Source organism: Apostichopus japonicus, chromosome 20, assembly GCF_037975245.1.
Source record: "Apostichopus japonicus isolate 1M-3 chromosome 20, ASM3797524v1, whole genome shotgun sequence".
Classification (NCBI taxonomy): Eukaryota; Metazoa; Echinodermata; class Holothuroidea; order Aspidochirotida; family Stichopodidae; genus Apostichopus; species Apostichopus japonicus.
Genome location: NC_092580.1, coordinates 28111292 through 28124470, shown reverse-complemented (window position 1 = coordinate 28124470; position 13179 = coordinate 28111292). Strand labels below are relative to the sequence as shown.

Here is a 13179-nt window from a genome sequence, read left to right as displayed (position 1 = left end):
ATAAATAAATAAATAAACTAAACCTACAACCTCCCTCACCCCTATACTTCTCCAGAAGAGGAAATCTACGCATGCAATAAAGCAAGGTCCTTGAAGTCAACGAGCTAGAGGGTAATTGTTATTAAGGAGACCCCGGTGCATGTCTCATGTCCATTGACGTCAGGCCACCTTCAGACAGCCACACCATCGAGGTGGGTCCGGTCGATAAAGAAAGCATTCAACTTTGGACCAGAGGTGCCACAGAAGAGCCATGGGTGTATGTCTGCTTTTCATTCTTCACGTAATTTCACTGAACAGCTATTATCGATTTTGATTGTAACAAGGTTTTGTTGTGGATGGCAAACAGCCATTTAATGGCCGTCAATTACTTTGACATAACTCACCATGCGAGTCGAAGAATGGGTACTTGGTTGGTATATTAACTATTTGTTCATGTGTATTTACTTACGAGGTTTACTTTTCTTCTACATCAGACGGTATATAAATGGAGCGGACATGCATTACATGTTACTGAAGAGATTTCATTGATAGTTCTATATACTACATATACAAACTGTTGCAAGGGAGACAAGACTTTTGTCAGAAGAAAGAATAGAAGAAAAACACATGGAAACCTTTGAGATGAATTGAAGGTAAGATTTCGTATAAAACGAATTTAAATTTACTTTGGCGACAGAAGCCAATAAAATAATATCCAATGTTTCTTTGAAGTACTGCCACTTGAACAGCGGGAAAATACATCAAGTGTACATAATTAAAGATGAAAAAGAACGAAAGAAAAGAAATCACAGTTTCGTGTCTGATCGTTTGAGGCTCGCTCATTGGCTGTTGGAGTAATTGTAGCCCTACGTTGTTCCGTGGAACGCCAACTGAGATTCAATATAGACCACTTTGGGGATTTGAAGGTAGCGCCTATACTGTATAGCCTAACTATCAGAGAGTATTCAATTCAGGGTCTCATATTGCTTATGTAGCTGTCTTTATGCTGTTCACTTTCTCCTGTTGCTATATTGTTGAGGGCCCAAGTGTCCCGAGAAAGGGAGAGACAGGCCTAAAGAACAGCGCGCAGTTTGTCTGTGTAATGAGATCGTAAAACCGAAAGAGATTTTCAAAAGAGAGGGGTGGGGAGGAGGGAGAGCGCCAACTTGCTTGCATAGCGAGGGCGTAAAATTAAGCCCGGAGAAGAGGGTATGCGCCAGAGCTAATATTTTGATGTGAAACAGAAAGGATAACCCTAACGTTAGCAAACATTTACCAAATACACAAATCATATCAATATTACCGTTAAAAATGCAATAAAAACTCTGGATATGAACATTTGTTTCAGAGGCCTATAAAATATATAGGAACCTCTCACCTATTCTTATTATTTTATGTTGTGTATATTTTATACAGATATTTCTTGATTTTCCCATTATAAATAGAGAATTTTTTGTTAATACATCCTACATGAAAAACTATCTGTTTTACCGTTGTTAATTTACAGTTTTCCGTTGTTAAATTACTTACACATATATGGCAAATACAGAAAACCGAATTTCTCTTGAAATCACATCCCTGCCGCTTTCTGGGTTGTATCAAATGCAAGTGGGGGTTTGTATCCCTATAGTAACACGTTATGGCTTTCTGACGGGTACTCCAGCAAAGACATGGCTATACAGGATTGCCACCATCATGCAACTAAGGGCTGGATTGCGCAGTTGGTAGTTCGACTGAGCGCTAATGAAAGTATAATACAAAGAGACTGTACCAGGTTAAAATCCTACTGGATCACTAGTTCGAATCTAGTGCCATCTATAAAAAAGGCATCACTGTTTTTTCTTTCCGTGAAAGAAAAGGCAAAAATCTGGTTGAAAAGCGGTTTATATAATGTTGATGTCAACTGCAACCAACTGCTTTAACACGTAAATAGGTAAACATTGTTGATATTCCAATCTGATTACAGATAAGGGAGTTATACGCATGTCAATATATAGAGCACATAACATTACGGATACTTCAACGTAAAAGCGGCCAAGCGGGGATATAGCTAAACCGACTCGTCCGTCTTTGTTCACATAAACCGGGAGGCAAACAACGTCTGAATATGCCACGATTAGTCAGTATTAGGAAGTATTGACTCAACAGTCGAACTATCTGAGTACAATGTGAGTATAAACACGTTGGACTTAAAGATATATATATATACGATTATTATTGGGAATCATTCATGATTATGTCTGTCACTGGTATTTCATTATTTATAAAACTCCGATAACAAAGGGGAAGGAGATTATATACGCGAAGAAACAGGTCGGATATAAACGAATACACCTACACACACACTTACACACATTCATTTATAAAGATATATATATATATATATATATATATATATATATATATATATATATATATTTATATATATATATATATTTATATATATCGAATGACAAACGCATTGGCTCTTTCGTTACGGCAAAGCAGACTGGATTAGCGAGAGAAAGAGGTGCGGCGAATATACCGTATTATGTTGTTTAAATAGTTCATATAAACAGTTACACTGTCAGTATTAACGTACGTGTTTGCTATGTTATCTGATTAGGCATCTACTTGTTTTCAAAGGTCAATCGAATTTGCCTTTAATGTGCTTGAATGTCAAATAGCCCACTGGTCACCCATGTTCGACCTTTAACATTGTACATTTTCAGTATCACCAGAACACTTCATACATGATGCATTCCATTGGATTTGAACACAGAAATGTAATTTGTTCAAAACAGGAGAGAAAAAAACAAACATCAAAATCAAGTGGTTATAAGCGAACCAGCTGACTGGCTCGTATCAGCATCCGTAGATTAAGGAGCCGTTGTCTGCGCACTTGAAAATGTTTACCAGACTGTTTAAAGTACATTTGTAGGGCACCATCCGCACGGAACATTTTCAATACTTCATAACAAATGTAGTGTAACTTATTTCTCACATCGCTTGTAATTAATTCAATTTACGAACGGGACCTGGTCATCGTGGTTGGTAGATCTCTGGAGTTTCAAAGTTCCATGAGAATGCATTGAGTTCTAAGTTTATACCGCTAAAACTGTATACGTCACGGGACTACATATTATGTTTTAGACATCATCGATGAAAGACGGCTCTTAAAACCGGACATAAATATCAAGTTATGGTATTCTTATCATCTCTGGACTTGCCAATATGTAAGTATAAGTAAAACAAATAGTTATTCAATAGTAAACGTACAACATATTCTATACTAGACAAGAAAATACATATAGATCGTGCATTCCTTTCGAAAAGAAAATTCCCATATGCCCAAAGTTAAGAATTAAGCATCTTATGGATTTTAGCAAATATTGTACGGAACCAATTGACCAATGAAAACTCACCATTGAAAAAGAATGTTAAACCTGCCACTCAATGAATTGGGTTATTGGGATGGAATTGGAACGGTATGGTGATGGGGAGGGCGGGGGAAGGGTGGTGGTGGTAGCCTTACGTATGTATAAAGGAAAGTGCAATGTTTCAATTAACGTTAAGTAGTAAGATGATTCTATATTTGCCCTCTGCTGTTGATCAGGGGATAAATATGATAGAGAGAGAGGTGGCCGTGGGTGGTGCCGCACGCAGTTATGCTATTTAGGAAGAATAAAACCATGCAGGAGACGCTGGTTCCAACTTTGGCCTTTTTACAGTTATAAACACGTTGTGTAACCTAACATCATATGATTTCTATCACATGAAGAAAATGTTCGTATCAATGTCATTTAGTGCAGAGAACGGCAGAGAAAACAACTATACTAGGTAGGCGTATCCAAACATACCACACACGGACACGGACACACTGTATATATATTTAGGTTATAAATGTAAAAGAACCGAGCGATGCTATACTGTTCCAGTCGATAGTAATCATATACGGGGAACTTTAAGACAGGAGCTCTTTGTTTAGTTCCTTTTCGTCGAAATTACATTTGTTTACCATGACTCACAGTGTTCTGATCGCAAACATGCAAGCAATTTTTGAAGAGCAACGACGTCATAAGTGTGCACACAGGACTAGTTAATATATTATGACAAACGGCTTGTTAGACGATAGGGTGGGGGTGGGGAAGTGGTAAGGGCCCATATAACACTTTTATACTGACTGGCAGTCTGACAGTTAAGCAATATTGCCCTGTTGCCACGAGCAACCCCCCCCCCTCATCGTCAGCCAGAGGGAACTGATTCAGTCAGGTGGCGCGTTAGATTCAATTCGGCTAGGAATTATACTTCCAAACCGCCCTACATGGGGAGTACGGCTTTAATGACCCCCAGGGTCATACTCCATTCTCATATAAAATCTTTCATTCGCCTCAGGTCCTTACAAACATTCATATACTCCCTACCTAAATCACTGGGTGTGGGAGGGGGGGGGGGGTGGATTTAGAATAAGGTAAGCTCCTACCTTTGAAATTATGTGCACCTCCTGTGTTACAAACTTGAAAAGGATTTTCGGATTATAGAGGGAGCCCTGGAGCAAGTTGTTTGGTTTTTGATGGCCAGGCTTTGTATCTAGGATACTTTTCTTGAAAAGTTATGAAACTATTTTCGATCTTTGAAGTGATCATATCCCCCCGCAGCTTCGGGTGTTAAAACTTCACGCAGTCCTTTCCAGCGACCTACTTTCAAACGTTTCTAATACCTTTGATAAATACGCAGGTGTTATGGTGACTTATGCCCGGTAGAACCCGTACATGTTTTCTTTGATTGTCAGCGTGAAAATCAGGACAATGCTCGCAAATTGAGTGGAGCATCCCGCCATGAGAGTTCCGTTGAACTTTTGGTGATATTCATGGTACGTTTTGAAATCTTCTTTGGCGTTAACCTATGGTGATAAAATTGGAAGGTGGATTAGTTCAATGACAGGTCGTCTTTTGTATATCTCTATATATATATTATGACAATCGAGCAGTATAGACATAAACAGCCTTCCTAGATACCGGGGCTTAATCGATTTTCAATATGGTACTGTGTGTTTTTCAGATGTAATATTCATATTTCAAGCAAATGAAGCATATAACTTTATCACGAGTCAAAATACGATTCAAAGGGAGGAAATGGTGTAGTTAATGCGGTTGCTTATTTTCATCTTTTCGGCTCATAATTACATTTTGACCTTGCACGAACTAATTAAGCTTTATATCCCTTCAAAATTGGATGGAAAGTGGGTTAATGTGTAAACGGAAACAAATTGTGTCTTCAAAGGTTGAACGGATATATAATAAAGAAAATAAAACTGTAACAAACAGAGACGTTTTGTCAGTGAACCAACTGTGTAAATTTTCGGTAAAATTACGCCAGGCGCGTAGCGAGGAATTTGCCAAGGGATGGGCGAACCTGTAGGCAACCTATTTGAGCCGTAGATTCGGCATTGGAAACTACGCGACGGTATCTAAGCGAAGCGCACAATAAAATTTTGGCCGAAAATGCCTCCCAGATCGCTGGAAATGGCACTTCCAAGGCCTTGTAAGTTGCATTTAAGCATTTTCTATTTTGAAATTACAAGCGAGATATCATGAAAACATAAAAAAGAATTGCTCAAACGGGGGTGGGGCGGTGCCCCCTTCGCCACCCCTTGGCTACCCGCCTGAATTACGCTGTACTTTCACTTTGTACTTGTTTCAAACTATTTAGGCCTAAGTGGCACCACCTCAATTGTGAGACGACCCAGAATTTCGAACGTGCACTGTCGCAACTCTTGTGAAAGTTACCCCGACTGACAAAAAGGAGAGAGCAGGTGTTTGCACTTCTATACATATGACGCTACTGTCTTTCGCCATCAAATACGTTAAAACTGATGTATAAATTTAGCATGCTGGCTGTATGTGCATATGAGCGTTAAAGGGGTGGATGCATTGTTATATGGGTGGGAAGGAATAGGTAGGTGTACGGTTGCAACGGGGAATTTGGAGAATAAAGACAATTTTTTTATTTTATGGTTTTGACGAGTTCTTAGAAGTTCGCAAAGTAAATTACGAAAGTCAGTAATCGGGGTAGTTTAGGTCATTTTGTATCTCTTTGTAGTCTTCACTCGTCAACTGAAGACCAAACTCAATAATTGTACTTTTGACAGGGCCCGACTGCAACGCAGTCCTGGACCCCACAAATAGCATTGTTTGACCCTGACCCTCCAGCGTGTTCTTCCCTACTGGGTGGTCCTTTTCTCCTCTCGAGTGGATCAGGATATACATAAGACAGGAGAGTGTGAGCAGCTTACCTTGAGCATGAGAAACAGCGTGAAGTTATCAGAGCTAGGATTAGGAAGGTCGCAAAGACTACAACATTGACTATAGTTGATCTATAACATAAAGAATCTCGGTCAGACTAAACATTAACATTGTATGTGGATTCAAAGTATCACGATAACAAACATATACGCCACTGTAAGGTTAGGGAGATGTAATTTAGAAAACAATGGACGCGGGGAACTGATGACACCAGTCTGCTGCGCAACACTCCCCTTGTGGATCAGAGAATCGTTACGCCGGAATGATTTTCACCGCACCAGAGAAACCTTAATGACCAAAATGGCCTTGATTGAATAAATTAATAATATCAGAGGTGTTTAACGAAGCATGTAAGACTAGAGTCGATAGCGAGCTGCAACTCACCATAGAACACAAAAGTGGCCCCACGCATATAGACCTATCTATTTAACCAAAATAATAACACCTCGCAAGCTCACATGCTGATAGATACAGTAACAAGGAACCTAGTTTCAACGATCTCTGATGCGCCATTTTCGCGTATAATTACAGGGCAGTATTTAACCCGAAGTGACGAAAGAGAAGCAGGTTAGTTGAAAGACGCCGAATAAGGAAACACCGACGAATGATTGTTTAAGAATCAAATCATATTGAATTCAGCTAGGTATTTTTATTTCATATTTTTGTCTGTCAAATATGTGAATGAACTTTTCTATGTATGTTCTTCCTTCTTTGTAATACGTCATTAAGTGACCAGTTTAATGACAATGCCTTGTGACAAATTGTAAACGACAGTAGGCATAGGGCCTATATATCTATTTTATTTGGGGGAAAATGCGCAGATATAGACTTTGTTATGTCTTAGGACCATTTCAGCAGATTTTTACGATAAGTTATATTGACTATTCCCATGGAAACTTGGGTTTGGATAATTTGTTGTTATCCCAGAGAAAATCTAAATTATTGTACAATTTAGTTTAGAGGATTAGTGACGCTCAGATTCGAATTGACAACGCTTCTTTTTATAATATATGTCTATAGGCCAATATATATAGGCATATATATATATATATATATATATATATATATATATATATATATATATATATATATATATAAACAATAAATATTCATTTGTATTTCTTTGTGTTTTTCTTTTATTGCGCCATGTAATTCAGTGATGCTTAATTGTTATTTAACTTTTAGCCTGTGGTTAATATTCCCACGATATGAGGTCAACGAAGCATATAAATATAAATGACGTGTTGGCAGGTTACCTTATTTCTGGTATTATTAATGTAGTTTTTTTAATTACAAAGACTGCGTAGGTGTTTCTCACAATAGATTAAAGTAGGCCTATTGTAAGCAGGCTAGCAGCGGCACGTTTGATTCGGTTTTTGTTCTACATCAAGAGATTGTACAAAGAAGGATATATGTTGTATAGGGGGTACGTGTATACATGTGTTTCCTGCGGATCTGCGCCTGATCCATCTTCTGTCGTATCTAGAATGCAGAGGATAGATGACGGTGTAATTATTGTTTTAAGTTTATGACATACAGAATTACAACACTTTCATTGCAACTATATTTCAAATTATTTAAACAGTGTAACACAATTGGTCGACAACCCCCCCCCCCCCCAACCCCTCCACCCATCCAACCCACAGTTGTGCGATGTTCTAAGTGATCTTCTTCAACTAAGTATAAAGACATCTGAAGCTCTTGGATTTATTGAAGCTAAAGCAAAATATAGTCTAGACCGTTGTAAATATACCCCTCGCTTCTCATCACTGCGCTCACCCCCCCCCGTGCCCCCCATACACAATGTAAAGAGGCAACTGACAAGCGTGTGCAAACACAAACCCAAGCAAATGGCTGTAACGGTGGCGCTATTTTACTTTGCCATTATCCTGCACGTCGATACAGACTTCTAAGATAACAATCCTGTTTTTATTTGCTTGTTATTTAAGGGGGGGTGGGGGTTATAATTTTAGATACTATATTGGAAGCATTGCAATATTCCATTCGTAAAACACTTGCTCAAAGCTAAACCCAAACTCAAATGAAAAGCATAAAATAGTCTACTTAAAGACATATATATGTAAACCTTAAGGTTAAAAACGAAAACGTAAGCAAATCTCAGTGATACATTGACTTATAACTTTCCAATACGTTGAGCTTAACTCATCTCTGCCCTTTGATTGGCCACCGTAGTAGATGTCTCAGTCTGTGCTATTTGATTTTCAGACAATTTTAAATTTAAATTAGACACTGCTTTAGATTGATTGCATATAACCACATCAACAAGCGTGTTACACGCGATTGTCAGTTTTATTGGTTCTGTGGCTTGCTGAATTCTTCCTCCAGTCATCTACAAGCTATTTTCGGTACCGATTAAGTCTGAGTCTTTGTTTAACGTTTTAATTGTAAACCAATGAACCTCGACGGAAGCTGGAGAGTTATTCTCAAATTAATTATTAATAATGCAACCTATAACTGAACCACAATGATCAACCATTCTGGAATACGCGTGACATGTTGACCCACATTATACCAGTAAGCATATGGTGACAATGGGTGACACTACCTCCGCACCCTCCTCCCACCGGCCTCCTCGAAGAACATCCTCATCGCATTTGTGTCTGATTGCGTAATCAAATAGAAACAGATTTCATAAACCTGATAAATTAGCACTTGAGACCTGTCTGGAGTTTACACCCTAACCACTAGGCTGTGTACGCTGATTGTATGTCCAGAGGTTCGAAACCGGTAAAGAAGGTCGTAATTCCAATGTAGGCGTTTATCACCTGTATCGAACAATACTAGCTGTTTTGGTGACATATTTGCCCTACTCTAGAGATCAAACATGATTCTAACCAACTCGAAGTCATTTGTGATTCCTAATGCCGGATCTCGAAAGAGATACTTTAAACATGCTTTTGTGAATGAAATGGAGGTAAACGACAAAGGCAAATGAATATATATAATTGAAAACGTAATGAGTTGTAAAATCCAGAACAGTGAAAACCTCCAGCCTCCACCGGGATTCGAACCCGGGCCTCCAGCTTTATATTCGGACACCCTAGCCACTAGGCTATGGGCGCTGATTGTATGTCCAATAAATATATATATATTGGTATCATTACTTCGAAATTCCACAGTAAAAATTGTTCAAAAAAGTATTGACCAAAACCGATTTTGTTTCCTCATTCCTCAGAAACAGAAAGTAATCTTTGAACATGGAGTTTTGCAAGGGACACCGCCTTCTCATACTTGCCCTGCTGAGCGCCCTCTATTTCTGCACCGCCAAAGATATCGACCCAACCAATGAAATAAGAGCAGAGGACTTTTTACAGGCAACTCACGAAGAGTTCCATGGTATCGACATTCCCAAAATTTTTACAGTCTACGATTTAAATAGGGACCACAAAATCAGTTTGATTGAATTGTCGGAGGTGACGTCAACAGAGAAGGAAAATGCCCAGCTGCCTTTCGCTGAGGCTGATGCAAATGGTAAGCTAATTTGCGGCTACAAAATCACATTGGGTATCAATGAGGCCCATAGTGAAATAAAACTATTCATACATTAAAAGAAAACATATATAGTTGAATTTTATTTCCATTTTCCATCCTCCAATGTATACTCGAGAGTTGAGGGTGGAAACTGAGATTTTTACGTAGACTACCTCTATGAAAGATAATTTCACGGTGTTAACTTGTTATATGACAATATTTGACGATTGCATGGGAGTGAATTGATCGAGTCATTCTAAATGCGTTGTCTTACCTTGTTTCTTTGTTCTGCATTAACTTTACAATTCATTCCATAGACATTTTTGAAATCTGTTGTACTATTGCCTGCTTTCATTTCAGGGGATAACTACATAACCGTGGAAGAATTCACCGACGCCCCTTGGCTCTTTGATGCCAACGACGTAGTGGTCACTATATGAACATATTGAACTCTACTAGGTCACGTGACGAGGCCAAAGTGAATCTGCACAAGCTCAAAGCTTTATGTGACCTTTCGATGAAGGAGTCACTACCCAAATGGTGGTATTATTTTGTACGATTTTATACACAATGTAGGCTGTAGCCTCCTAGCTTACCTCTTTGAATGAAAGTGCAGCTTCCGTACAAAAGCAGCTGAAAGCATTATGTTATATTTTAGTGCGTCCTCCCAAGCTCATTTCCAAAAGAAGACTTGACAATTCACCTGGAAACTTCATTCAATAAAGCCAGCTCAACATCTCTTTTAGAAGTAAGCCTAAGCCAAGAACAACCGTCGACAGGAACTGGCATGGATTAACAATCTAAAGATCGAGATTATTGTGGATTAATAATATACGTGTGGAATTCAATCATGAGTTTTGAATATCTGTGGAGCATTGGTAACGCACACCGCCTGTGTATATGTTAAAGGATGGCATTAGGCACAAAATTAATTTTGATATGTACGTTGCAGACCGTTAAAAAATGACTCTGCCACCAGTTCAGCTTTTATTTCAATATCATGCATGTTGATTTTTTTTAGAAATGACCCTTTAGAAAGGCGCGTAGCGAGGAATTTGCCAAGGGAGGGCGAAACTCTAGGCAAACTATCAGAGCCGTAGATACGGCATTGCAAACTATCTGAGCGTAGCGCCACCATAAGTTGGCGCGAAGCGTACAAGAACATTTTGGCTGGAAATGCCTCCCAGATCGCTGGAAATGGCACTTCCCAGGCCTTGTAAGTTGCATCTTAGCATTTCTCTTTTGAAATAACTAGCGATATCATAAAAATATACAAAAAATATGCTCAAGGGGGGGGGGGGGGGCTGCTGCCCACTTCGCCCCCAATTGGCTACGCGCCTGCCTTTAGACATTCGAGGCTAGTCAACGAAAGTGACTGGACTACTAAGTCTAATACACAGACCATTAGGTCAGTTCCTCAGATGCTCTACAAAGCTCAATAGAGAAAAAAAAAGGATATTTACGGCCTGAAATAACATGTTAACAATGCATAGGAACAGTGTCAATGACAAATAGAGCATTGGATGTCATCCAGGTGTTGTCGTTTACATGGAGATAAAAGAACACGTTTGATGATTAGAATTTATTCAAATAATGGATAACCGTTTAAGTCTGAGCTGAGAAGTCGATATCATCATCACTTAAAAGCCCCAAAGGAGCATTCCAGAGGTTTAGAATATTTTGAGAACCGAAGTAGTTATTGGAACATCACTAGCACCAAAATGTTTCTTTTTGAGTTCTTAGAGTATAACATATTAAGGCTTAAATTCGAACTAAAGTCAATCCTTTAACTTTTTAGGATGTGATAGACTTTTTGTTCTCTGCAGGGGGCGTGTAGGATGAGAAACATAGACGCTAGGTATAAATTATTCATGTACAAAGTAACTTACTTAAGTATACTTAAGTATTGCTAGTATAGTTAGTATAGTATACTTAGGTATAGTTGCTAGTATAGAGCCAAGGGATGCCGTATGACATTATATGCCTACATGCAGATATACGGTCTCAAAACTGGGCATCTGTGGAAGTGCTACGGCTATGTGTGGTTTTGTAGGGAAATCATTGTTCGTAAGGTCTGAAAAAATTGCTGACTGTAAAAATGACAACGCTTCTTTTTATTGTGATATATATATAACATCTCTCATACGCGCAAACATAGCAAAATATGTGTGCACCCACTTTGCAATTTAATTGCGGAATGCAAGTGATATGAATATGTAATATTGAAATACAAAACTGAAACACGGAATAAACGTGTATAAAGCAATAGGAACCGTCTGTTTGTGTCTATATTCTTTCGAATGGTTTATGGATATGTTCCGCGCAATTTACCGATCTGCGCTATCTTAAGATTGCGCTGCGCGTTCTTAGGATCCTATAATTGCGCACCGATCTTAAGATTGCGCAAGGCCCGTCTTGCGCGTTTTATCGATACTGCGCTATCTTGCGATCATAGCTGTATGGAGTATCTGAATCAAATGATGGTGTCGGTACCTCATTAATTTTCTGCAACACTCAACTGACGTCATCATCAATCCTATGGGATGCCAAGGTGGAGATAATTCACGTCAGTTCGTAGGTATAATAAGTACTTAAAGGGACGGCTATAGGCAGGTTTTTGTTCTAAAATTTTTTCTTTATTTCGCAATAAAAGTGGTATAGCCTACAAAAAGAGTCCCTCTAAAACATCAGTTTTCATTGGGCATGTTGATTTCCTTTATGATGGAGATCAATTTTGTCTCATTTCATGCATGTTCTAAAAATTATTCATAGTTTTTCAGGTTGAACTGTGACACTTCTAAAGGACAACACTAAAGGAGATCAGCAACCAGTCTCCTTTTTCAGTCGGATTTCAACATTCTTATTAATCGATGTCCTCTCTGTTTAAGGATCTATTAAAACAAATCCTGTCAATGATTCGAGTTTAAGAAATTCATGTAATAAAAATAAATCCTGTCAACTGTGTTAACAGGTTCTTCATTTACAACACAACACATAAAAACAAAAAAAATTTGAATTCTCAATGCAATGGCTGGCAACATTTATACAATATATAGATAATTTCAAGTTTACAGGATCATACAATGTATGATATTCGTCACCAAACTGATTCACGCATATAAGCATGGGCGGCGATCCGTACTTCCGAGTGGGGGGGATATGACCTTGTTCACTATCTAAGCGTAGCGCCACCATGAGTTGGCGCGAAGCGTACAAGAAAATTTGGGGATTAACAAACCCTCTAGATGGCCGGAAACGGCACTTGCCGAGGTTTCCAAGCGGCATATACCCAACTTTAAAATAGGGATATCATGTCCGAAATATCTCATAATCAGGATCCAAAATACTTTTTTTTTTAATTTTGGGTGTTATTTTGGGAAAATTGCACCTGCCAATCTTGTTTCAGGCGCTACGTTAGAATGTT

General features: G+C 38.7%; 1 protein-coding gene across 3 annotated transcripts; it reads left to right on the top strand.

Annotated features, from left to right (window-relative positions):
* Positions 1-475: 475 nt before the first annotated feature.
* LOC139961063 (uncharacterized) lies at positions 476-12023 on the top strand. Of its 3 annotated transcripts, none has more exons than XM_071959911.1 (3): positions 476-632; positions 9460-9755; positions 10116-12023. In XM_071959911.1, exons 2-3 carry the CDS (start codon positions 9482-9484, stop codon positions 10193-10195), a joined length of 354 nt encoding a protein of 117 aa, XP_071816012.1. In that variant the 5' UTR covers positions 476-632; positions 9460-9481; the 3' UTR covers positions 10196-12023. The 3 variants fall into 3 exon arrangements, with proteins under 3 accessions (XP_071816012.1, XP_071816013.1, XP_071816010.1); XM_071959912.1 differs by lacking the exon at positions 476-632 and adding an exon at positions 2028-2147; XM_071959909.1 differs by lacking the exon at positions 476-632 and adding an exon at positions 2870-3194.
* Positions 12024-13179: the final 1156 nt, after the last annotated feature.